The sequence below is a fragment of the Sminthopsis crassicaudata genome, chromosome 1 (assembly GCF_048593235.1).
Source record: "Sminthopsis crassicaudata isolate SCR6 chromosome 1, ASM4859323v1, whole genome shotgun sequence".
In the NCBI taxonomy this organism is placed as follows: domain Eukaryota; kingdom Metazoa; phylum Chordata; class Mammalia; order Dasyuromorphia; family Dasyuridae; genus Sminthopsis; species Sminthopsis crassicaudata.
This window is the reverse complement of record NC_133617.1, coordinates 233,335,353-233,363,324: the sequence shown is the minus strand read 5'-3', so window position 1 is coordinate 233,363,324 and position 27,972 is coordinate 233,335,353. Positions and strand designations below refer to the sequence as shown.

The window sequence follows — 27,972 nt, the reverse complement described above, 5'->3', positions numbered from 1 at the left end:
TTTTAATTTGCAGAAATGGCAGCACAGAAAAGGAAATCTACACTAGTAGAACATTCTGCTAAACGGAGGAAACTAGATAACAGCAAACTGACAAACTCAGCAAACAGAGAGAGAAACATTGAAACACAACATGGATCAAATAAATCAAAGTCAAATAACTGTAAAATACAGAAGAAAAAATCTCCCAAAACTTTTGTCAAAGCCGACAGGTCAGTGACCAATAAAACCAGCAATAATTTTGCTAGGTCATCTTATCAAACTAAGTTAATTGAAAAGTCACAATCTGAGCCTGAATTAAATAGAACCACCCATAAAACTTTATCATTAACAAAATCGGCACTGAAATCTCCAAATAGGATAAATTCTCCTCAGACTCCCCCCAAATCAACCAAAATAAAACATAAGAATCCTTCAGAGTCCAATCATACCATTTCTAGTAATGCCCCAGGAAAGACAGAGAAATCTAATTTGAATGAAACTAAAATTTATTTTGAAAATGAATGTCAACGTCAGTTGAAAACAGATTTTAAGAGCAATTCTGGAATTGAGAACACCAAAAATACTAGGCATTCAGTATTAAATTCTACAAGGACATATAAAACTATTCAAAGGAGCCCTGAATCAGAAATGAAATCTACAAAGGGAAAATCAAAAGAAAACAATTCTGCTTCATCAACTAAAATAATAAAAAATAACAATAAAAAAGGACAAGAAGTTAAAAATTCTCTGAGGAATCTAACAAAATCAGCTTGCAAAGAATTAGAAAAACCATTGAATAAATCTTCCAGTGGCTGTAAAACAAATGAATATGAACTAGGAACACACATGGCCACCAGGTCAACAAAGGCTTTCTTTAATGAGAAAAAGTCTAGTAACTGCATTCACAAAACTGAGGTGAAGAAATATTCACAAGAACCAAGACAAAACAGAAAACCTCAGAAAAAATCAGTTGAAGAAACTCCTAAATCAAAATGTGGCAATCAGTTGAATGAACAGCTTAATAGGAGATCACAAAGATTACAACAGTTAGCTGATGTTTCAACAAAGTCCTTGCGTAACAGAGAAATTAAAAGTCAAATTCTAGAAGTAAAGCAAAGTATATCAACTAACAGAACAGAGTCCTGTAGCAAAGTAAAAACTAAGCTTAATAAGATTAAAGTTACACAGAAAAATTTGAAACGAAAACTCAAAAGCTCAGGCTCTAAAGATGAAAGCACAGCAAGTGAGGTATCAAATTCACCAAAAAGAAAGAAAAGCAAGGTAAATAATAAATTAGATGGTGCCTGTGATCCTCAGTGCAAACAAGGATCTCAAAAAGATTATCAGCTTGAAATTAAAAAAGAAGAAAAAAACTCAGTGCCTGTCATCTCTTCCCAAGACAAAAAAGCAAAAGTGACCACTTCTCTGATTTCAAAACAGAATGAAGAAATTACCAAAAAGGAGTTACTTCATCCAAAATTGAAAAATAGAACAAAATCAAAAAATTGTCAGCCAACAATACCTGAAGGAAACACAGATAAACCTTTAGAGGAAGTTGTTAAGACAAAACGTGTTAGCATCCTTGAACTGTGTGAAGAAATTGCAGGTGAAATTGAGTCAGATACAGTTGAGGTAAAGAAGGAATCTTCATTAATTGAAGGTGGAAAAGAGGATGAGAAGCCAACAAAGTTGGAGTTGACTGAAATTGAAACACAAATGATTGCTCAGAAGGAACCAAGTGAAAATGTTCAGTGCAAACGTTTCTTCCCTAGTAGAAAAGCCAATCCTGTAAAATGTGTATTAAATGGTTTAAACAAATTAGCTAGTAAGAAATCCAAATGGACCAAAATTAAACTAGGGAAAGCCAACCACTTACGTCAGAATAGTTTAGGTTCTCCAGTTGCTCCTAAATTGGACCTATTAAAAACTAAACCTAAACTTCCACAAACCTCAGTTCATCTGATAACTTCAGAAATGCATCTTCCAAAAATTCAAAGCCAGTCATTAATACTGAAACCATGCGATGACAAAGATTTAGCTTACCAGGAAAAACAAAAAGAGATTTATTTTCAAGAAGTTAAAAGTAATGGTAAAACAAATGAAAAGAGCAGAACTACAGAAAAGACTACTGAAAATGGTCAGTTGGATAATCAAATTAAACTTCACAAACCATCAGTGGATAATCAGATGAAACATTCTCTTGAACCAGCATTTGATGAGGTAATCAATTTCATTGTGTATAATATCAGAGGGACATGAGTACTTGGTAAAAAAGTAATTTGCCCAAATGACTTAATCATCATGACTTTCTCTAATTAAAGTGTTTTAGTTTATAAAAAGTCATTTGTTAAGATTAGATTACGTGCATAAGAGAAGTACAAAGCAGCTGCGAAGTAAGACATGAACAGGTAAAGGTCTTTATTAATTTGGGAAGAAGATCATAAAACCAGTGGAAGACACTGGAAGGTACTTCCTTTATAGCCTTGAAATTTTCATGGAAATTCCAGTTTTTTGGTTTTTTTTAATGGTTCCTTATTTATAAGTTTTTTGCAGAAAACTTGTTTGTCTCCTGCTTTATTTAATACACTCCCCACATACTCTCTTAATTCCTGAATTATATTTGAATATATAATTTGATAGTGAACAAATCAAATCCTATAAGTTGAACCTGATGTTTTTAATTATGGTTGTCTAAATCGAATATAAATTGGGCAAGCCTATTTTTATCAAAATTTTTAGTTATATTTTAATAAGTGGTTTTAAAAACCTGAAACATTGATACAGACTTTACTATGTATGACAAGAAAAAAGTTTCAACCCTCTGGTGCCAAGCAAAATAAATGGAATCATTTAGACCAGATAAGATAACGTTTATAAATAGTGACTATTTCTTTCAACTCATTTCTTCGTCAGGTGAAATAACCTATTTCCTTCAAGCGATTTTCAATTCATGTCACTTCAAACCCTGTATAACTTCATGTGGCTTTATAATTCAGAGCTTGAGTTTTATTACCACAAGCCTGAAATGTAAATCAGTGTGTCTTAGAACACCCCACAGTGTGAGAAAAAAGAACATAATATATACTTTTATTTTTTGTTCCTTTTTTCATTTCCCTTATAATTTAGTAAGGAAACAGTAGACCTTTAAACCTTTAAAAGATGAATGCTAGCTGGAGATATGCTAGAGCTGGCCATTTTGCTTTGCTAGCAGAATCATTATTCATTGATGATTTTATCACAAAAGTTGCTATACTAGATTGCATCATAGTAGTTTTACTCTGATCTTTCTAGATATTTATCTAAATTGTCATACCATTTCATAACCCAACAAATTATATCAGGTCACATTCATAGATGACTTTGAAGTTAATAATAGACATACTTTTTTTTTTAATCTCAGTTCTTGAGTTATTCTCCATTTTACAGAAAAGGAAAGGGTCTTGAACAGGGGTCCCCAAACTACAGACTGCGGGCCAGATGCGGCCCACTGAGGACGTTTATATGGCCTGCTGGGTTATGGCAAAATCAAACCGGAAGTTCGACTTAAACTCGCGTTAGCAACGCATACTTCCAGCATTGGGCTAAGGCAGCAGAGACAGAGTATGAGCACTCCAACAGTCTGAGGGACAGTGAACTGGCCCCCTATTTTAAAAGTTTGAGGACCACTGGTCTTGAACGTTGTCAGTTTCCCAAAATCACATAGCTGTGAAGTCTCAAAACAGATTTTAATCCAAATCATCTGACACCATAGTATTGCCTCAGTTATAAAATAAGATAAAAGACTGGCATGATTAAAAAAGGGGGGGATAAGAATGGGGTATGCTGACATCAGGAAGAATAGGAAGGGAAAGGAAAAATTGCCAGAGCCAAACTGCTTTCTTAATGATAATAAGGTCTAATTAAGTCGGCCATTAGCTTCTAAGGCTAGCTTATTCAATCTAGTCCATCTTGTGCTGAACCACTTGGTTGTTTCAAATGCAGTTCTTTGTCACTCGTGCCATAGACCACTAACTCTTGAAGAAAGTGGAAGTCATAGTTGGGGAAAATGTAACAGTGCCAGAGTTGATGTAGGGTTTTTAGATTGTGCTGAATTTTTATAGGATTGACAATTCTTGAAAGAAAGAATCAATTCTCTGAACTTGTAGTTTATTAGAGTAAGAGTAACTCATGAACCTTATATTTTTGAATGACTTTATTAATATTAGTGAGTGAATTTCTTTGTGAATATAAAATGTAATTTTCTCTTTATGTACTCTCAATCAGTTTTATCATCTAGTGCCTTGGGTTAGGGGGCAGAAATTAATATAGAAGGAGAAATGGTTTGATTCAGAATGTATTAAAATTTTGATTCTATATGTTCAGAGTTTCAGCTTATATTTGGAATCTAGCCCAGAAAACACTCCAATGAAAAGTGCTTCAGTAGTGCCACCTCTTCTTAATCAAGCCAAAAATGACACAGCAGAAAATAAATCTCCAGGTAAATACTTTGAAATTAATTTACTTGAATTTATCAAGGTTTAGATATACTTTTGTCAGATTAAGGGAAAAAAAAATCTTCCATCATAAGAACTTGTTAACTTCATTAAATATTGTTCAAATACTTTAGACTTATAGGTTATTTATTTCTAGATAGAGTGCTATCTTTTATAGTAAAATTTCATTTTCTAGAATATTAAACATTTTGCACTTGCTTTTATCTAAAGTATTCTTATATCACTTATTTATTCTTGTTTGTTTTCTGAGAGCTTCTTAGTCTCTATTCTAGTAGTTTTTGTTTTTATTTCAGAATATTTATAATAATCTTAAGTTAGTATAAGCAACTGTAGAGCATTGAAAAATATGAACTTTAAGTCTTTGATTACTTCATATCCTCAATTATGACCTTCAATTACTGAAATTGTACTTGTTTAATACTAACTCAATATTAGGGTCTTAATAAATTTAAGAAATGATTCCACTTTGATCATACAAATATGTATGACAACTTAGAGAAGACTTGTAATCTTGGTGAAACCTAGTCCCTTGATAAAATAATCTTATTTGAATCATTTGGTCACTGTTTTTTTGATTATATTGGCAGTTAAAGAGAAAGAAATTTATGATTATCATTCTTTTAAAGGAAAGTGTGTTTATGACAAAAGAGAAAACCTAGGCAGGTACAGACAGTCACCTTTCTTGAGGTGTTTTCACAAAAAGAATAGAATAAATCCAAAAATTAGTAGATCATTTGAGGAGCAGGTTTTTATTTTTTAATTATAAATTTAAATATAATGAACATGAGTATATTTCATCATACAAAGAATAGAAAAAGATTGTATATAAAACTTTTTTGTTTAGGTTTTTGGTGTTTTTCCTTGTTTTTTCTTCTGCCTCTCGTTGCCATTATTTTTTTGAATAGATTTTTTTTTTTTTTTTTTTTTTTTAACAATTTTCAAACATATGTTTTCTCTCTGTTCCACTCTCCTTCATCCCCCGGAGGCTGGGGGAAGAAATGCAAAATCTCTTATTTAGACGTAGTCAAAATAAATGTCCACATTGGCCATGCCCAAAAATGTGTTTCTCACAAATCTGTCATGAGTTTGCAACATTTTTCATTGTCAGTTTTCTGGGGTTGTGTTGGTTATTGCATTGAGCAGAGTTTTGTTCTTTCACAATATTCATTTTTACCAGATTAATGTTATAGTATAAATTGCTTTTCTGGTTCTGTTTACTATAACTTCAGTTCATAAAAGTCTTCCCATATTTCTCTGAAATGGTCTTCATTTCTTATTGCACAATAGTATTTCATTACATTCATATATCATAATTTGTTTAAACACTCCCCTGATAATGGGTACCTACTTGGCTTTTAATTCTTTATCACAACAAAAGGAACTGCTATAAGATTTTTGAGGGTTTTTTTTGGGGGGGGGTACACATGTAAGCTTATCCTTTTTATTTGGATATATAGACCTAGTCATGGTATCCTCAGATGAAAGAGCATGTTCAATTAAGTAACTTTTGGAGCATAACTACAAATTGATTTTCAAAATGTCTTGACCATGTTACAATTTCTTTTTTTTTTCCCTCTGAGGCTGGGGTTAAGTGACTTGCCCAGGGTCACACATCTAGGAAGTATTAAGTGTCTGAGCCAGATTTGAACTTGGGTCCTCCTGAATTCAAGTCTGGTACTCTATCCACTGAGCCACCTAGCTGCCCCCCATGTCACAATTTCAATGATACTGCATCAACATACTTGTTTCCTGTTGCTCTTCAAACATTTGTCATGTAGTTCATTTTTAAAAATGTATAACTCAATTATAATTATTTTATTCTTACAATTCCCATATTATGAAACTAGTATAATTTTATTGTCTATTAGTAGGAAAGAAAAATAATCTAATGCTTTGATTAAATTAATTTATTAAATAATAATAAATTTATCTTGTATAACATTTTGACTTTATGTGGTAAATTTTGACTAATTGTTAAGTAGCTAAGATTGTCATCTTTTTTTTCTTTAATATTAAATTACAGATATAACTCCTAAGCAGCTGATAAACACTTTTAATAACCAAATGTTTAAGACCAGTGATAACAGGTATGATGTTACCTTTATTTAGATGAAAAGATGAATTATTAAGATATTTATGGCATATTGGGGTAGTAAAGCAATGTAATGTACCAGTTGAGATCTATATCTGCTTTGTATCTTATAATCTTACTGGGTCACAAAGTGAATCCAGTATTAATCTGGCTTCACAGAGCCAATATTTGTTAAAGGTGAAATGTGAACCAGCTCTTTCTAGAATTAGCTCTCTATTATACCATATTACTTTTCCTAATTGATTTATAATTTGATAAAGCATTGTGTTATATATTAAACAATGCTTAGAGAATCAAATAAAAGGGAAACATTGTAAATTGACTCTAAATCTGTATTTTTGGTAATTCTCAGGGGAGAAACTGATCCAAATTCATTTTCCAGTTTTTATTGTTTTTCCTGTATTACAATTTGAACTACTATTTAGATGTTCAGCAAGGCTTTTTTCTTTTGTATTTTTTTTTTTTTTTTAAAGAATGTAAATTCCAGCAGAAAAAAATTATAATGATAGTGTTTGACAGGAGAATACTTGTAGCATATTAACAAGTTAAGTACATGAAAAATCAAGTTCAATAAGAGGAAACCAAAGCTAAAAGATGATAGATGGTGTAGGGTAATGAACAGAACACCTAACTTTAGAGCAAGGAGATGTGTTCAAGTTCATTTACAGAGATTGAGCATGTAATGCTGAGCAAAGCCCTTTCTTATGCAGTATTGCAATTGACTTTTGAAACTAAGTTTCAGAACACTTGTTTAATCTTCATTGATAGAGGGAATTTCCTATCCATCATCTCCTTACACCATCTAAAACATAGGTTTAATTTTTTTTAAAAATCATGATTGAAATTATTATTAGCTGATGTATTTGATCACATTAATGAAAACTGAAACAAATTATTAAAAAAATTCTCAAAATGTAAATAGTGTTGCAGTTTTTCTAGAATATTTTTTTCCAGTTTTTATGGCAGATTTATTTTTGTGCTATACGCATATGGAAATGTACATATACTTTGAAAGACTATTGCACATATTTGAAAGAGTAAATAAGTATAAAGTTAACAATTTTCAAGATTGAAAAATCCATAATAGGTCATCTTCTCATCTTTCAGATTCTTGATTAGCATGCTCGTTCATCTAGAAAAATCTTTTTTATTAGAATTCATTATTTATTAATGAACACCATAGTAAATGCTATATTGTTTAAAAAATGTTTGAAGTTACTAGGAGTTATAAAATTCTGTGTAATTTATTTTTTAAATTTGAAGGGGGAGTTTGCCAAACCATTCATCATCAACAAATTGCAATTCACCTTTGGAAATAAAGATTTCAAAAGATTTAAAACTAAAAGAAGCAGAGAAGGATTGTGATAAGCAGTTGATCATAGTAAGTTATTTTTCTATCTTAGTCATTTCCATATATACCTCTATAATTCCCCAGTCAACTCTTGTAACAATAAGTACATTTTCGCATGTTTTTTTCTTTTAATAAAAACATTTTATTGATTTTTTTTTTAAGTCCAACTTCTTCAAGTAAAATCTAGTTTCTCTTTAACTTATCTCTCCCTTATCTCCTCCCATTAGGAAAAATATATATATTTTTTTGTAAGAAATATAATCAAGCTAAATAAATTCATGCATCGGCCATGTCCAAAAAAGTAGATGTCTCAGTCTGCACCTAAGTCTTAACCTCCTTTCTCTCAGGAAGTGATACATTTCATCATTAGTCTTTTGGAAATATTGTTCTTTAACTGATTGAAGTTCTCTAGTTTTTTAAAGTTATTTGGCTTTATGATGTTGTTATATGAATTTTTTTATTCCACTTCTGCACATTTAATGTGTTGTAAATTCCTTTCCTGAATAAGTAGACTATTTCACAGTTCCCTTAGTTATGCATTAAGGTATTTGTTTTCTTACAATCCCTTCAACATGTACTTTTTTGTTACTTTTGTTTTTTACTTTTTTGTACTTTTTTGTACCTTTTTTTGGGTACTTTTTTATTACTTTACTTTTTTGTTAACTTAATTTTGTCATTGAAATTTATCTGATAGAATCTTTATCTGATAAAGAGGGCAGTGAAAAATTTATTATGTGATGATTTGTATTCCTCAATAGATTATGTGAGCAACCTGAGGGTATTTGGGCTCTGAAGTCCATCTTTTCATTGGTTAAAAATTAAAATTATGATAGGTGAGCTTTTACCTTCTCTTGCCTAGAAATGAGTATCCATGTACCACTTCCTAGCTATCTCTCATGCTCCCCTCCATGTGTTTTATTTCTAAAATTGTATGTAAGCTTTTTTTGAAGACAGAAACTATATTTGCTTCTGTTTATATTCCCTATACTTAGCACAATGCTATATAGGAAGTGTTATCTTATAAATATTTTAAAATTAATATATCTAAAACTGAACTCTTTTCCTTTAAGCTTTTCCCTTTTCCAAACTCTTTCCATTATGTAGTTTGTAATTTAATCATTGCTCAAATCTCAACCAACTCCAGTGTTTCCTATTAGCTATTCTATTATTAATAGAAACTCCTCTACTTAGCTTTTGAAGCCCTGTGCAACTTGTCTTTACAGCCTTTTTAAATGCAGTCAAATTAGTTTTCTCTCTTTTGCTTACACAAGATACTCTATTTCACATCTCCTTATCTTTTCATTGACAATTATCTGCTTAGCATTCACTTCATCTGAATACCTCACTTTTTCTTTAATATGGGTCACTCGCCATTTTCAATATAGAACCTTTCCTGATCTCTCTAGCTGCTGTTTTCTTTTCTCCTAAATTAACTTGTATTTAACTTCTTTGCATATATTTGTATTTATATACTTTATTTTATGCTACATATATTTTTATATGTGCTCTACTTGACCTCTTCCCCTTAGAATAAAAGTTCCCTTGTGAGTAGGGATTGTTTCAATCAGTCAATCAACAGTCACTGTTCAAGGACTGAGTGATATGAGTAGAAAGATTAATAAATGCTCATTGATTAATTGATTTTCTTATTTAATGCAAGTTTTTATGGTGATATCAGAATGGTACAATTTCCATGGCAAAATTATTGAACATAGTTTTCTTTTTTTTTTTTTAATTTAATTTTTTCATTGTTTTTGAAAAAGGCATTTCTTTATTTTTTAGCATTCTTTTAAAAAATATTTCGAGTTTCATATTCTCTCCCTCCTGCCCTTCCCCGCAGACACATTGAGAAAACAAACAATATATCAAATATTCTTGTGAAATAATGCAAAAAATATTTCTGTATTACCCATGTGAGGAAAAAAGCAAGAAAAATAAAGTGAAAAAATTATACTTTAGTTGATACTCAAAGTACAATAGAGTCAAAGGTCTATATATAGTTTTGTAGTCCTTTGGGCATAGTTCCACATTATTCTCCATATTGGTTGAACTAGTTCACAACTCCCCAACAGTGTTTTTAGTGTCCTTATTTTTCTCCATCCACTTCAGCTTTTATCATTTCCTTTTCATAAAAGTTCTTTTGAACAGAAAAATATTAAAAAGAACTAAGTTTCAAATGTTTTGTATGTGGAATCCATAATGTGGTAGTAACATTTTTCTTTTGAGTATAATTTTTTTACACTGTAGATATATGCATGAAATTATTTCATTCAGCAAACATTTTCATCATTACAGAATATTTGGACTTAAGATATTGTAAAACTTAATGATAAGGCCCTAAGATTTTTATGTGTATTCATTTTAAATTATTAGAGGATAATATAATAAGAGGTCCATTATATTTTTAAAACTGCTTTTCTTTTCTAAAAAATTCCACACATATTAAATGTAACAACTTCTAGTTCATTTATTACCTATGGTTTCCAAATTACTCTTTTTAGGGTTCATTTTTGACTTTACCCATTTTTCTCTCCACATTTTATCTTTTATATAGTTCATTATATTCAGATTTATACATTGTATTCAGTTTCCCAGAAATTTTTGAGTAACATATTGTATTATTCTTAGGATGCAGGACAAAAAAGATTTGGAGCCATTTCCTGTAATATTTGTGGAATGCTTTACACAGCTTCAAATCCAGAAGATGAGACACAACATTTGCTATTCCACAACCAGTTTATTAGTGCTGTAAAATATGTGGTAAGAGAATTTCATGGTTCTTTAAGGGTAAATGGTCAGATTTTTAGTGAGATAAGTTCTCAAAAAGATTAATTCTTTAATGGCTTTTAAGATAATATTGTATATTGTATATTTTTCCAGTTATGATTACATAAAATAAAACATACAATTTCTGGAATAAACTGACTTTTTAAAAAAAATTAATTAATTACTTATGTTGGTCAGTATTGGTGGAGGTTTTGTTTTAAATAAGCATTTTATTGCCTTTGTTCTGGGTTTCTATGGGAAATAATGTTGTTCCACCTGTTTAGTTCTTTCTTTATGAATTTAGAAAGATATCAAAATCCCATTTTAATAGTCCAATGACTTGGAACAACTTTGTATCTTGTAATTATACAATAATATTTAGAAAAATAGCATCTAGATAATTTTTACATTTTTATTTCTCTTTTGCCTTTGTAAGTCTACTCTGTAGAAAAATATTTTTCTACTAATTAAAATCTCTGAAAGTTTGTTAAAATTATGTTAAAAGTTCTTTTCCCCCCAGTTTAGTGGTATAAGGAAATTTTGTATTTTTTCTTTATTTGTATGCATGTTAGGTATATTGGGTAATTTTTTTTGCATTTGAGTTTAATGTAGGAAAATTTTCAGCAATTTTGAACTATTTTAGATATCTTGTGAAAATAGCGATTTTATTATACTAAAGCTGTTCCCACATAATCTGAAATACAAACTGGAATCCATATTTACATGCATGTTACCTTCAGTACTGTACACTCACATAGACAAGACCTCCAGGATATCTGAACTGAGATCACCTACCCATTTCATATAAGCATTCAGATTAACAGTAGATAATTCAGATGTTCTTATTCTGGCCCAAGTTAGAGCCATTCTACCTTAAATTAAAAGACCTAGAAGAATCACATTACTTCAGTCATCTAGTTTTTTCCCTCACATAAAATTTGTATCTTTATAAGATACAAAAAAGTTAAGACTTTTTCTGTTTCTAACTTTTTTCTCCTCAAATATGCTATGTAAATTCTAAGACTCATTATGGAGAATCAATTGAAAGATACAGATTTATTTCATGAAACTTTTCCTAATTTCCTTTAATCAGTACTCTTTAACAAAGTGATGTTTTAGTATGGGACTTCTCAGTTCCAGAATCCTCTTTATAACCTGCCAAGAAAGCAAAATATTTATAATATACATACATATATGTGTCTCTTTATATGTGTGTATGTATAACATATAACTCTGGATTACAGCCCACTTTCAGTGATTATATTTCATTTGATTTTACTTTGAAAAATAGTTTTAATATTTGGATACAATTTGATTTAAATTGTAAATTAAATTAAATTTCTACTAAAGCCATTATGGTATGGTCAAATGCAAGTATTAATGTAATTAGTGTTAAATTCTCATTGAGGTAAAAAGTAAGCGTACATTTCTGAGAACAGAATTGAAGATTTTCCTTTAAAACATTTTGTTGAGTGAACTAAGAACCGGAGTTAGTAATAGGTAACTTCATATCTCTTAGAATTTGTTAACTCAGTTGATTATCTTATGTAAAAAGAAATAAAATTGACCTTTTCAATAAGCTACGATTTTGGGGTGTGAGGGTGAGATTCCAAAAAGAATTGAAGGATATTTTTTCCTTTTCTTTTTTTTTTTTTTTTTTTTAATTGATGGGACAGAGCTAAGAGTTGCTGTTTAAACACTTTTTTTTTTTTTAAATATAATTTTTTGTTTCATTTTCTTTTTAACTTTGAGAGAAGGAATTGAGTTTGGCCAATGGTCTTCCTTTGCACTGAGGTCCAAATTCTTATTTACCTTTTTGTGTTATGTTTTTTATTTCATATATACGTGTAATATGAAAAATGGAAATCTAATAAACATTAATTTTTTAGTTTTTAAGAAGGTGAAAATATTGATGCCCAAAATGTATTAAGGAAAACACATAGCTTTGATTTCTTAGCTATAAAACCAGAAGTGAATTTCAATAATTTTGTTGTCACTAATGATTTTGTTTTATCTTCTATGTTGCCTTTTTTGTGTGTTTCTTCAAGTGAAGAATATGCTAAAAAAAAGGAGTTTAGTGCTTTGGCCTTAATAGTCCTGTTATAACTATTTGAAACTATTCGGTATTTTTGTTACACTAAAGGATATTAAAATCCAAAATAAATGGGATAAATCAGTTATTTTTTTATTTAATTAGAAATCTTTACAAATTATTGATGCTTTTGTTTTTATATAATTATAATTTTCCAGTGACTTTTCCTTTAACCCATAAAACATGTCTTTATTTGTTTGTAAAACACATAAAATAAGCCAAATGAATGAACACATTGATCATGTCTGCTAATTTAGACCTCCTTTTACAACTAATATCTGTCTGCTGAGGTGTGAAAAGCAGTTTTCTCTCTCAGTTCTCCAGAATAATGATTATGGATATTATGATGAGAGTGCAGCAATGAAACAGTGTTCAAAGGGGATGATAATTCTTATGGTAATAATTTCTCCCCTAAACTTATACTATGAATCACAGTGTATTGATCTAGGTGGCTTGGGGTTTTTGAAGATTATGTTAGCATAGTGGATACTCTTTCTGGATCCTTTATAAATCCTACAACTTTCTATACAAGTGTGAGTTGTTCACTAAGAATAGAAAGGCATTCATTTATGTTCTTGTTAATGGATTGTGCTTGTGGTTTGAAGACCAGTGTCCCTCAGAATGACTTGTTAGCAGAGATTGGGCTACCAAGTGTTGAGTTCTTTTTCTTTAACAGCAACTTAAAAAACTGCTTATTAAAGTGTGTAGGTTCTTTATTGGCAAAATCATAGATTATTGAAGTATAAAAAATTTTCTCTAGAAACTGGATTAGTATTCTTTTTTTTTTTTTTTTTTGATAGCTTTTTATTGACAGAACATATACATAGGTAATTTTCAACATTGACTCTTGCAAACAAACACTTCTGTTCCAACTTTTCCCTTCCTTCCCTCCATACCCTACCCTAGATGGTAGGCAGTCTCATACATGTTAAACATGTTAAAATATATCTTAAATACTTGGATTAGTATTCTTTTTTTTTTTTTTAAATACCTTTTTATTTACCAGATATATGCATGGGTAATTTTAAAGCATTGCCAATTGCCAAACCTTTTGTTCCAATTTTTCTCCTCCTTCTCTCCATCCCCTCCTCCAGATGGCAGGTTGATCAATACATATTAAATATGTTAAAGTATAAATTAAATAAAATATATGAATACATGTCCAAACAGTTATTTTGCTGTACAAAAAGAATCAGACTTTGAAATAGTGTACAGTTAGCCTGTGAAGGAAATAAAAAATGCAGGTGGACAAAAATAGAGGGATTGGGAATTCTATGTAGTGGTTCATAGCCATCTCCCAGAGTTCCTTCGCTGGATGTAGCTGGTTCAATTCATTACTGCTCTATTGGAACTGATTTGGTTCATCTCATTGTTGAAGAGGGCCACGTCCATGAGAATTGATCATCATACAGTATTATAATGATCTCTTGGACCTGCTCATTTCACTCAGCATCAGTTCATGTAAGTCTCTCCAGGCCTTTCTGAAATCAATGGATTAGTATTCTTAAAATAGAATTTTTTTTTTCCTATAAGATCAATAATATTTAAATCCATGTGCACATAATAAAAATCTTGTTAGTTTTTTTGATAATTTTTAACCTCCTAAAACATTAAACTTCTGATGTCTTTCTTTCGTATTCCTTTCTGTGAAAACAACTTCTAGATCATGTAACTTTAGAGCTAGAAAGTTTTTTGGGGGTCATACTATTGCAATCTTCTCACTGTTTCTTTCTTCATTTTTTTTATCCTCTCTTCCCTGATTTTTGGATGCTGTTTGGAGAGAAACATTTGGACTAACCCATTGGAGACTTTAGGATGGGTTCCCTTATTAAGGATCATAATAATTGTTTTTTGGCAGAGACCTAGATGTTTCCTTAATATATGGAAATATATTTCCTATAGGAAAAGGAAATCAAGGTGACTTGTGGACAGATTTAGCTTTGTTCTATATGGCCAAGTCAGGTATTTGTCCCAAATCCCCTCAGTTGTAACCTCAAACTTCCACTAGATATCCTGAATCACCTTTAGTTTTTTATTAGTGATTAATATGAATACATTTGGATTCATTGTGAAGTTCCTGGTTTAATCCCCCACCCCCACCCCCCACCCCTGCCTTAAATCTTTCATATTTTGATGGTAGGTTGTTTGTTTTTTTTTTTTTTTTTTAATCTCAATAATATTTTATTTTTTTAAATACACAGATAGTTTTTACCATTCATTTCTGTAAAATTTTATATTCAAAATATCTATAGATAAACATGTACAATCCTTCTAAACATAGTTCCATATTTGTCACATTATGCAAGAAAAATCAGACTAAAAGTGGAAAAAAAAAACCACAAGAAAGAAAAAGGAAACAAACAATAATAAAAAGGAGGGGGGGAAATAATATTGTTTCACATTCAATCTCTATTAGTTCTCTCTCTCTGTATGCTAATGACATTTTCTATTCAAAATGTATTGGAATTGTCTTGAATCATCGCATTGTTAAGAAGAGCTAAGTCCATCATAGTTGATCATCACATAATCTTCGAGTTACTTTGCACAGTCTTTTGTTTAAGCTCACTTCACTCAGCATCAATTCATGTAAGTCTTCCAAGGTTTTTTTGAAATTAGTCTGCTCATCATTTCTTATAGAATAATAACATTCCATTACATTCATATATCATAACTTATTTTTTATAATAGCTTTTTATTTTTCCTAATAGATGCAAAGATAGTTTTCAACATTCACTTTTGCAAAACCTTATGTTCATTTAGGTTAAACATGCGCAATTCTAAACATATTTCCATATTCGTTATGCTGCGTGAGAAAGATCAGATCAAAAGGGGGGGAAAATGAGAAAGAAAAAAAAAAAGGCAGACACAAAAAACGGTGACAATACTATGCTTTGATCCATGTATTTTTTCCCATAATTTTCTCTCTAGATGTAGATGGCTCTTCTTTCACAAGTCTATTGGCATCACCTCATTGTTGAAAAGAACCAGGTTCCTCTCAGTTGGTCATCATACAGTCTTTTTGTTGCTATGTACAATGTTCTCTTGGTTCTGTTTATTTCACTCAGCATGAGTTCATATAAGTCTCTCCAGGCCTCTCTGAAATCATCCTGCTGATCATTTCTTATAGAACAATAATATTCCACTACATTCATATACCATAACTTTTTCAGCCATTCTCCAACTGATAAGCATTTATTCATTTCCAGTTTCTTACCAATACAGAAAGGGCTGCTACAAACATTTTTGCACATGTGCATCTCTTTTTCCCTTTTTTATGATCTCTTTGGGATATAGGCCCAATAGAGACACTACTGAATTAAAGGGTATGCACAGTTTGATAGCCCTGTGGGTAGAGTTCCAGATTGTTCTTCAGAATGGTTGGATCAGTTCACAACTCCAACAATGCATTAGTGTTCCAGTTTTCCCACATCCCCTCCAATATTTATCATTATCTTTTCTTGTCATTTTAGCCGATCTGAGAAGTGTGAAGTACCTCAGTTGTCTTAATTTGCATTTTTCTAATCAATAGTGTTAAATCTTTCATATTAATAAGTACTTGTGTATAAGATACTTTTCAAGGTATTATGGAGGATGCAAAGAAACAACATAGTCTCTTTTCAAGAAACTAATACATCCCTCCCAGTACTCCCTTACATCCCCCCCCAAAATCTTTTCCAGGTAAATCCCAATTCCTTCAACAAGTTCATTGAACTGGTAAACCCTTTCCACTATCTTTGTTGTACTGTTTTGGACCCTTTCTTTTCTAATAGATTGCTTTCCTTATTCATCTTGAATTTTCAACTTCCTGTCAATTGGTTTTTTCCCCTAATGATTACATATCTAAGTCTTCCACAGCCTTAAAATACCCACTAAGCCTATCACCCATTTCTCCTAAAAAGAGATCTTTTTTTCCTCATCTTTTAAAAAACTGGTTATGCTTTTTGCCTCTAGTTCCACACTTTTCAGTCCTTTCAGCTTTTTGCAATCTAGCTTCTAACTTCATCACTTATTTCAGACAGGATGCTCTTTGCACAGTTACTGGGAATCTATCTCTAAATTGCCAAATGCCCTAGTCTTTTCTCTGTCATAGTCCTTTTTACAAACTATATGCTTTATTTGACATTGTTGATCACTCTCTTCTTTCTCTCCTCTCTAGATTTTTATGATACAAGTCTATCTTGGTTCACCTTCTACTTCTCTGATTTACTACTTAGTTCCTTTTGCTGGTTCATCAATCACATTATACCCTTTCATCTGTGAGTGATCCTGAGCTTTCTAAATCCTCTCATGGTAACCTTGTTGGCTCCCATGAGTTTTAAACTTATCATCTTTATATATTTTATATTATATTTTTATACCTTGCTCCATTAGCCTGAAGCTAGGGGATAAAATGAACATTTTATTACCATTTGTCTTTTTGACGTTTCAAACTGGATGTCCTAGAGATGTCTTAAATTCATTATGTCTGAAACAGAATTCATTAACTTTCCCTCTAAATTCTTCACTCTTCCAAACATCCTTACCAACTTTTCAACGTCTCAGGTTCCTAATCTCGGCATCATCCTTGATTACTCCTACTCTCCCTACATATCTAATCAGTTGCCAAATTTTGCCATTTCTTCTTTCATAGCATCTTTTGAATCTAATGCCTAACCACTCACACAGCAACCTTAGTTCAAACCCTTATCTTATGGCTATCCTTTACATGGTTGCCAAAGTAATTTTCTTTAAGCACAGATCTGATCATAAGTCTCTTAACTTCATTTGCTTCTAAGATAAAATTGAAATTCTTCTTTTTAGTTTTTAAGGCCCTATGTAGTCTGTTTTTCCAGTCCTATTGGACATTACCCTTCCCTTGCGCACTCTGGTCCAAAATAACTTTGTCTTTGTCCCTTACTTCAGACTCCCACTTTTCTTTCTGGATTTGTAGTGTTTGTCCCCTAGGCACTTGTTTCTTTTCTGAGTATTTCTCTCATTAAAGATGCTGGTCAGATACTATGGATGAAATCTTTCTTTCTCCTCTCAACTGTTAGAACGTTTTCTCCCAAACCTACCTAGTTTTTAACTATTTTGTATATACTTGATTGTATTGTATATGAATTTGTTTATTTCCTTCATTAGAATGTAAGCTCCTTGTGAATAAGAATTTTTATATTCTTTAACCTTATATCCTCTACCCTAGTGCAGTATCTAGTGCTTTCTTGCTGGCTGATTGATTTATTTTGTGCTTCTCTTTTTTTTTTTTTTTGAGAGGCAATTGGGGTTAAGTGACTTGCCCAGATCATATAGCTAGTAAGCATTGAATTTTTGAGGCCAGATTTGAACTCAAGTCCTCCTGACTCCAGTATCAGTGCTCTATCCACTGTACCATCTAATTGCCCCTTGATTGATTTATGAATATCCATCTTAAATTCTGGTGCCCTGAACTGAATATTAAAGGGCTACAAGGGGCTAAGCATACCTTCTTATTACCTGAAACTGTATTTAATGCAGTTTAAAGTGTGGTAACCTTTTTTTGGCTTCTCTATTATATGACTAACTCTGTATTGAGCCCATTAGGATTCAATAAGAACCCACTAGGTTCTTCTCAGTCAAACTGTTATGGAAACCATCTCTCCCCCTCTTTTATTTGTGAAGTTATGTTTTTTTTTTTAACCTAAGCATAGTATTTTACATAGATCCTATTACATTGTGTTTTATTATATTCAGTCCATCACTTTAACATGGTTTTGCCTTCCTTTAAAGGGCTAAGAGCTTATAAATAATAATTAATTGAAAATCATAGAACCATGATAGAATCTTAAGTTAAGCACTTAGTAAACTTTAAAGTGTTATAGAAATTAGTTCTTATTTTAGTTTCCTTACCTTTCAGTATGATTGGCAAATAAATATCCTACTATTATTTCTTTCCAGTAGATGTTTTAGTATTACTTAAGGTATAAAATGAGCTTAATGGATCATTGGTTTGATTTAGTATATCATTTCTTAAATTCTAGTTATTTGAAGTCTGATCACTTGTGATTAGACACACAGAAGATCAGTGCCAGAGAGAGGTAATTTCTCTTTATCATATTTGATAATAGAGGATTACTTTAATATTGAATCTGTTATTTAAACTATAAAGATACCAGTATCTTAAAATATAGGCACTCATGTTTGGATGATTAAGTTAACTTATATGACAATTTGGTTTTTTTATTCGAAAGAAAGTCACTTGACATAGTTGAAAGAACACTTGATTTCTAAGTTGAATTTTGACCCTGTCACTTAACTATATGTTCTTGAACAAGACATTTGTAGTATGCCTCATTTTCCTCATTTGCAAAATTAAAAGGTTAGAACAGATTATCTCTACCTTTTAACATTCCAGGATTCTAAAATTATGTCAGTAAAAAGCACTATATCTTAAAAAAGGGGTATATTATGACATTTATTTTCTGAGGAACTTATGTTTTAATTTTTTTTTTTTTTTTTAAGAGCAAAATGTAAGAATTCTTACTTTCCAAAGCACAAGATAGATTTTCTTCAGGGCAATTTAGACATCACTTTTCCATGAAAGCTGGACTAGATTATATCTAAGGTCTACAACCATTTTGAGTGTATTCTTTTTTCTTGTATTGTATTGTATTCCTTCTCTTAGGGGAAAATTTTATGTATACAAGTTAATATACCTCGTGGAATGAGGCTGGTAAATTAAAACCTGAAGTTCTCTCACTCTTTAAGAATGCTTCAATGGATAAGTATCATAGCATTATAAAAAACTGAAGGGTAATTTTTAAACCTCTCTTTAAAGCCTTTTAGGCCATTATCAAAATCTAGATTAGGAATTAAGATCCAAAAAATTAATACCCATTTTATTTCACTAATTTTTTCTAATAATTGTACTTATAAATGTATGCTGCACTTGACATTTAAACATTTTTAATAGTACTTTTCTTTTCAAAAATATATGCAAAGATAGTTCACTCTATTTTTTAAAGCTTTTTATTTTTAAAACATATGCATGTATAATTTTTCAAATTGATCCTTGCATAGCCTTGTGTTTCAGATTTTCCTCTTTTTTTCCCCCCACCCCCTCTCCTAGATGGCAAGCAATTCAATATATTATATATATTTAAATATGTTAAATCCAATATGTGTAAGCATATTTATATAATTCTTTTGTGGCACAAAAAAATCAGATCAAAAAGGAAAGAAAATGAGTAACAAAATTTTGAAAATGCAAGCAAACCAATATCAAATAGAGTGAGAATATTACCAAACATTCACTCTTGTAAAACCTCATCTTCCTTATCCTGCCCCCCCATTCCTCCCTCTCCTAGACAACAAATAATATAAAATAAATATAAAATATAAAATAACATAAAATAAATATAGGTTAAATATGTACAGTTCTTCTAAACATATTTCTACAATTATCATGCTTCACAAGAAAAATCATATCAATATCAAATAGAGTGAGAATATTACCAAACATTCACTCTTGTAAAACCTCATCTTCCTTATCCTGCCCCCCCATTCCTCCCTCTCCTAGACAACAAATAATATAAAATAAATATAAAATATAAAATAACATAAAATAAATATAGGTTAAATATGTACAGTTCTTCTAAACATATTTCTACAATTATCATGCTTCACAAGAAAAATCATATCAAAAAGGAAAAAAGTGAGAAATAAAAAAACAAGTAAGCAAACAACAAAAAAGGTGAAGATACTATATTGGGATTCATATTCAGTCCTCACAAATCCTCTCTCTAGATGCAGATGGTGCTCTCCATCCCAAGTTTATTTGAATTGGCCTGAATCATCTCATTTATAACAGATAGTTTTAATGTATTTCTTTCATTAAATCCCTGCCTTATCTTCAAAACAGATAATTGTCTAGATCTGTGAGTGTTTCAAAAACTGTAGTTCTCAGTCCATCCATGTATTAACTTCCTGTGAGCAGCTTGTTCATATCCTGAAATATTCCATAGGAATCATACAGCATGAAAGTTTTTTGACATTATAGATTGTTTTAGGTTTTTTCTGTGTTTCTACCCTCAATGTTTGGCACATAGTAAGTATTTGTTGATTGATTGTTGGATGTATAGCTTGAAGGGCTTAAAAACCATTTATGTAGTCCAACTCCTTAATTTAATGAGGAAATTGAGGCCCTGAGAAAATAGATGATATAGTTGTCCAACTCAGTAAAGTTGGAAATTTACAGAGTTTAGATTTAAACCCAGGTCTTTGTTTTCTTTCCCGTTTGGAGTTTTTGGCTACTTTTTCTGATTTTATGTGGCTTCTAAGGCATTGTTGAGGGTATTAGTTCTCTTTCTCTTTTTCTACATGCTTGGCTCATCTTTTCTAATCATTTGGCTCTTTGATAATGTTTGTGTACTACTTCTGCTTCAGTGTCCTTAAACAAAAAATTAAATATTACTGTCAGTCTTGTGTTGCTTCTTTGTGCTTTTGCATTGATCATGCAGGAGTGAGAAAAGATGCTCATTGTTAAGGATTTCTTTCTTTCTTTCTTTCTTTCTTTCTTTCTTTCTTTCTTTCTTTCTTTCTTTCTTTCTTTCTTTCTTTCTCTCTCTCTCTCTTTTTCTTTCTTTCTTTCTTTCTTTCTTTCTTTCTTTCTTTCTTTCTTTCTTTCTTTCTTTCTTTCTTTCTTTCTTTCTTTCTTTCTTTCTTTCTTTCTTTCTTTCTTTCTTTCTTTCTTTCTTTCTTTCTTTCTTTCTTTCTTTCTTTCTTTCTTTCTTTCTTTCTTTCTTTCTTTCTTTCTTTCTTTCTTTCTTTCTTTCTTTCTTTCTTTCTTTCTTTCTTTCTTTCTTTCTTTCTTTCTTTCTTTCTTTCTTTCTTTCTTTCTTTCTTTCTTTCTTTCTTTCTTTCCTTTCTTCTATAAATATGACCCATGAGTTGACATACTATTGGCAAATACAACATGAAAGAATTTAAGATGTTTTAATGCTTAAAGAATCTGACTTATAAAGCCTTATACATTTTAAGGAGACAAGTCTTAAAACTGCATGAATATAAACATCAGTTTTGATGCAGAATGTGCTAATTATTAGAGAGAGTAATTTTATTTTCAAATTTATAAGCTTATTTTTGTTAGCACTTCTTTTTCCCTTCCACAGATACCTTCCTCCCTCATCTGACAATAAAAAGAAAAAGAAAACCCACATAAACATTTATTATCTATCAAAACAAATTTCTGCCTTGGCTATGTCCAAAAATGTAGGTTTCCTGTTCTGCATTTTAAATATATCTCCTCTCTGGTAATGAGAGGTATGTAGCATATTTCCTCTTCAGTCTCATAAGGACTTGTGACTTATTGCATTGATCAAAATTCCATAATCTTTAAGAGTTTTTATAGTGTTACTATTGTGTATGTTGTTCAAATTCAGGCTACTTGATCTGAGCGTTCTCATTTTAAAACACTTTGACATCATTTCTCATTTTTTTTCCCTCAGCAGAGAGAATTTTAAAATCCCTGAATAAATTGATTTTAGATTAAGTGTTAAAACTGTTATAGTCCTTGTAAATATCTTTGTAAAGTAAGTGTGTGTGTGTGTGTGTGTGTCTGTCTGTCTGTCTGTCCTTCAAAGTTATCCTTCACAGTTTCCAGATAATCTTGGACTACAGAGTTCAACTCAGTTCTCCTCCAAGAGAATAGAAATAGCTTTCAGTCTTCTTTGTCTACATAGTTGTTGTGTGTGTGTATATATGACTAATCAGTTGAAAAGAAGACAAATAGAAGACAGACGGTTTCACAGCCTTGGAGATTAGGCTAATTAGTTCTCTTGTTATTTCTTACCTCTTATTTTGATATATTTAATAAGTCTAATTTTCCAGTCTCAAAATATTAATGAGTAATATGAACAATATAATATCATTTAATCCTAACAAAACCATTGGTTACATAGTTGGTAGAGTGCATTTTTTTTCTCTCTTTTTTATTTGTTAAAGCCTTTTTTTGTCAGCTGGAAAGGGAAAATTATATTTAAAATATAGATAAATCATATTATGATAAAAATTTCTATCTACCTCTTTCATTAAATGTATAAGCTTCTAAGACAATAATTTGTATAGACCTTGAAATTCATTGTCAAAGAACTAGAAGAATCTTGAACTAAATGATGTCTAAGGTCTATTTCAGCTTTGATTCTTCTCATCTTGGTCTACATTTTAACTGTGAAATTATTTTAATAGGCTCTCCTAAATGTGGACTATCTTTTTTTTTTTTTTTTTTAAGTACTTATCAAATCATATAATAGCAATTGAATGTGATATGAGGTAACAATTGAACCAAATGAAAAAAAGTGCAGGGTTAGATTGTCTTCAAATAGCTTAGAAAGTGTTGCATTAAAAAAAAGAAGATACTAGATTATTTGTAAAGAATTTATAGTATAAACAAATTAAAACCTCTAGCTTTTAATGGAATTAGCTTTATTTTCAAAATTCATAAAACTATTTGTGAAAATACTATGTTTATAAAGAGTAATGTCTATGTTCCTCTAATTTGCTGATTCTTTGTTATTTGTATTAGGATATATGAAAGAGAGTGAAGAAAGAGTGAGAAAGTATAATAGTGATATAATTTGTCATCTAGACGTAATTTCTTCTTTTAAAAAAATCTTCTAAGACTGTTCTGCTTTTTGTCTTTTTTCTTAGATTAAAATTTGAGGACAGCACACTAAGCCAGAGTTATAGGATCTTAACTTGTATAACCCTTACAGATACTATTAGAGTTAACAAAGAAATTTTAGGGTTTACTCAGAAATTTCACGTTTGATCAAATGGTCATGTCATCGAGTCTTGTTCACAGAATCTTTCTAAACAACATAACAAAAGTAGCATCCCAATTCATTAAATAACAAATGATTCTAAGCTTTGTAAACAGTATTAAATGAAATTAAGTTTTTAAAAAAGCCTTTATCTTGATTTCATTCAGCTTTAACTTTTTTTAGAAAGCACAGATCTCAGAAAGAAGATGATGGTTTATTCTATTAGGAAGTACTAATATTGCTTCTCTAAAGGCCTTTTTGCTTGGTAAGACAAATGGAACAACCCTTTCAGCTCATTCCTTCTGTATTTATTTTGAACTTCAAAGCTCCTAGTTTTAACCTCTGGTTCAGTCCCATCTTACTAGATTTAAGTGGCTTTTTGTTTTTTTTTTTTTTCATGCAGGTTCTGCTCATTAATCACCACGAGTGTGGATCTGAAGAAGAATTAATTACCTCTATTTTTTTGAGTATGTTTAACTTCAGATACACACAACGTAGCCTCTTCCCCATTAGATTCTTAGAAGGTAGTTATATTTTTTATAGTCTCCTTCTTGTGACTCTTGATAGTTGTGAACAATAAGCATAAAAATTATACCTTACATACTGGGCTACTGCATGCAAATCAGTTCATTTAAAACCTCCTGGAGGTCTTTCGCATGCCAGACATAAAATCATGAGTGTGTGTTTGTGGAGGTAACCATGTTCAAAATAAATTTGAGTTAAGTTCTTTTCACAAGAATCTGGGGAAGGGTAATTTACGTTGGGGGACCAGTAACTATTAAGGGGGTTCATGCAGTATGAGTTAAGACCTTTCAGAACTAGTTTCAAGTGGGAAATGCTATATTGATATTTTCTAAATTAGGAAGTGGGAGGGTATGTTTAAGTAGAGTTTAACTTGAATTTGCATTGTGCTTAATTAGGTGTGTTTAAATGGCTGACTTAATTGTGCCATGCCCTTGTAATCAATTGTTAATGTATAAGAAAATTCATATTGATGAAAATTTTTAGATAAACTGATGCTGCTTTTTTTCTTTTAAATGGTTATATGGAATAAAGTATTTTAATGTATCCATTTTGTTTAGGGATGGAAAAAGGAAAGACTTTTAGCTGAATACCCTGATGGAAAGATAATAATGGTTCTTCCTGAAGATCCAAAGTATGCACTTAAAAAGGTAAATTTCCATTATAATTTAATGTTGAATAGACAATACATTTTCCTTTGTGGTTTTATAATAATAAGTAGATGTGTATGCATCTCCTTATTAATGTTTTTCTTCTTGGTTTCCAATTTCTTCAGATAGCTAAATGATGTGTTAAAAGCAAAAGAGTTTGTGGACTCTCTAACTTTGTCTCTCTTTGCCTCTCTTTTTGAAGAGATCTCTGATTGTGTTTACTAGTTGTTGATGTGCAAATTACTTTGCTCTATTCCCTTTTATTTCATTCCCCCTAGCAGCTCTTCTATTCTTAGGCATGTGTTTATCCCACTCACTCATGCCGAGGAAAGAAACTATCTGACATGAGTTTCCTTAACTCCTCCCCTTTTCTTCAGAACTTCTCAGAATCATTATATATATTTCCCTTTTCTGGTTGGTGATCTAAAACTAATCCCTTCCTCCTTCTCCCCATCCTTGATCCCATTTCTTCTTGTCTTTTCCAAGACCTTGTTCTATTGGTCATCCTTTTCTTAAATGCAACAATTTCTTCATGTATATTAAGCCAATGCCTTGTCTCTCTTCCTCTGTCACTACAATTTTATTTATTTACCTTAATTTTCTTCTGAAAATGTTCTCTCAAATTTTACCAATATCCTCCTAGTAGCCAAATCCAATGGCCTTTTCCCCCCCTAGTCTTTATTTCCTTTGACTTCTTTAGCTTTAGACAGTTTGACTACCATCTTTTATTTAAAAAAAAAAAATTTATTGATGTCTTTTACATCATCATAGTTTACCCTACACTCTTCCCCTTTTATAGAGCCATGCTGCCTAACAAATGCTTTTTGACATTAAAGACAAAAGAAAAAGAGGGAAAAAATAGTACAACCAATTACTATGTTGGAAAGTCCAAAAACTTGTATAATGTTCACCTGCCTCGGAAGGAGTGAGATTATTATTTTGAGCCATATTTGTTCTTTACAGTTTTATAACACTTCTTATTTTTGTTTATATGTGGTTTTTTTCTTTACATTTATTTGTTGTAGTTATTGTATATATTGTTTTCTTGGCCCTGCTTATTTCACTCTATATCAATTTATATAGATCTCTCCATAATTCTCTGCATTCATCATGTTCTTCATTTCTTACTGTATGGATTCTTTTGCATTTATGTATCACAATTTTTTAATAGCTATTCATCAATCATTGGATGTCTACTTTGTTTCCAATTCTTTACTATCACAAAAAATGCTGCTACATATTTTGTCATATGTGGAGACTTTCTTCTTACTAAAGCCCAAAAATGGAGTTTCTGCTTCAAAGGGTATGGACATTCTAGTTATTTTATTTACATGATTCCAAATTGCTTTCTGAAATGGTTTAACCATTTAATAGTTCCACCAATAATGCTTTAGGGTGCCTGTTTTTCTATAGGCCTTTTAGCATTGACTTTTCCCAGTTTTTGTCATTCCCTCTCCCCCCAACTTGCAAGATTTGAGTGGTAGCATTCTTTTCATATCATTGTGAATACTTTGCATTTCTTCTTTTGACAACTGTTTGTTCATATCTTTTGACCATAGCTCTTTTTAGGAATGGCTATTGTTCTTTTATTTGTATTTGTTAATTATGTGTGTGTCTTGAATACCAAACCCTAATTAGAGAAATCTATTGATTATTTCCTTTTTTAACTTAGGTACACTAATTTTGGCTAAGCAGAATGTTTTTGAGTTTGTGCAATCTAAAGTTATCTATTTCATTTTTTATAATTGCCTCTATCCCTTGTTTGGTTAAAAATGCATATCCTATCCATAGCTCTGAGAAGTATATGATCTACTTCTCTTGTAATCTTTTTAATAATATGATCTTTAATATTAAGGTTATGTATCAATTTAGAACATACTGTGGAATATGGGATAAAATGTTGACCTAACCCTTATTTCTTTAAGGTTGTTTTTTTTTTTTTTCCCCCAGTTTTCTCAGTTGTTTATAACTAGGGAATGCTTTCCTAAGTAATTTTATGTTTTCCAATTTACTAAACACTGGGTTATTAAATTCCATTTTTTTTTAATACTCCTATGTCTAGTTTGTCCCATTGAGCTGCCTCTTTTTTTTAAATAAATATTTGATGGTTTTGTTGATTGATACAATGAGATCTGGAAGTGCTTTTCCCTATTTATCCCTATTTCTTTTCCTTTAATAATTGTTTCCTTGATATTCTTCATCTTTTGCTTTTCCAGATGAATTGTTGCTTTGTCAAGTTCCATAAAGTATTTCTTTGATGATTTGGTTGATACAGGATTAAAAATGTAAATTAACTTTGATTGTATTGTCATTTTTATTATGTTTGCTACAGTCTAATCATGAGCATTGAATATCTGCCCTGTTGCTTCAGTTCTTTATGTTTATAAGAAACACTTTGAAATTGAATCTGAACAAATTTTCTATGTGTTTTTATAGTCTGATCACTATGTACTTTATTGCTATTTAGAATTAAATAATCACTTTTTTTGGTATAATTCCAAATACTTTCCAGAATGATTAGATTAATTCACAGCTCTGCACACATGCGCATGCATGCGCGCGCATATGTGTGTGTGGGGGGGAAGGGCTTTTAAAAAAATTTCATTAGATGCCAAGCCTTTTAATTTTGTAAGTATCATTATTGCATTAAGCAGTTACATGTTATATGTGATGCAGAAATAGAAAGCCTACATTTGTTTATAACTCAGAGATCCTAAGCAGGTCATTTACATTTTTCATGCTTTAGGTAGCTCTACTATAGATAGTTTTTTGCTAAAGATCATATTTTCTTTTTAATCCTGTATATTTTATTTTATGCATTTTACTACATTGCCAAAATTGTGACAAAAAAAGATCAAGAACTCCACTTCTAAGGCTATAAGTTGCTGCAAAATTGCTGACTAATAATAATACTGATAATAATGATAACACAGTACATGTTATACATTAGGTTCTTGTGTATGTGTGTGCATGTGCATATTATATATACACACACATATATAGGACTTATAAGCGTTTTATAAATATTCTCATTTGATCCTTACAGCAATCTGATGATATTATGAGGCAGATGGAGTAAAGTAAGCAATCTTTTAGATAGTATTACGAGATAGATGGAGTAAAGTACACAACCAGTAAATGTCTGAGCTGGATTTGAGATAACGCCAGGTTCAGCATTCTTTATCCTCTATGGCATTTATCTGCCTAAGTACATTTGTAGAGGGAGTTCTCAAAATCAGTGAAATCACAGTT

General features: G+C 30.9%; 1 protein-coding gene across 5 annotated transcripts in view; it reads left to right on the top strand.

Moving 5' to 3' along the window:
• The window catches only part of ESCO1 (establishment of sister chromatid cohesion N-acetyltransferase 1), a 50,569-nt gene that overhangs the window by 15,810 nt on the left and 6,787 nt on the right, over positions 1 to 27,972 (top strand). For 4 of the 5 annotated variants that reach the window (XM_074276389.1, XM_074276381.1, XM_074276369.1 and 1 more), the window contains 6 exons: positions 14 to 2,199; positions 4,342 to 4,456; positions 6,496 to 6,559; positions 7,828 to 7,945; positions 10,544 to 10,675; positions 24,631 to 24,720. In XM_074276389.1, the coding sequence (XP_074132490.1) occupies positions 16 to 2,199; positions 4,342 to 4,456; positions 6,496 to 6,559; positions 7,828 to 7,945; positions 10,544 to 10,675; positions 24,631 to 24,720 (2,703 nt within the window). In that variant the 5' untranslated portion in view covers positions 14 to 15. Of the gene's footprint in view, positions 1 to 13; positions 2,200 to 4,341; positions 4,457 to 6,495; positions 6,560 to 7,827; positions 7,946 to 10,543; positions 10,676 to 23,951; positions 24,073 to 24,630; positions 24,721 to 27,972 lie in introns of all 5 variants that reach the window. The other variant, XR_012483635.1, reaches the window with a different exon arrangement.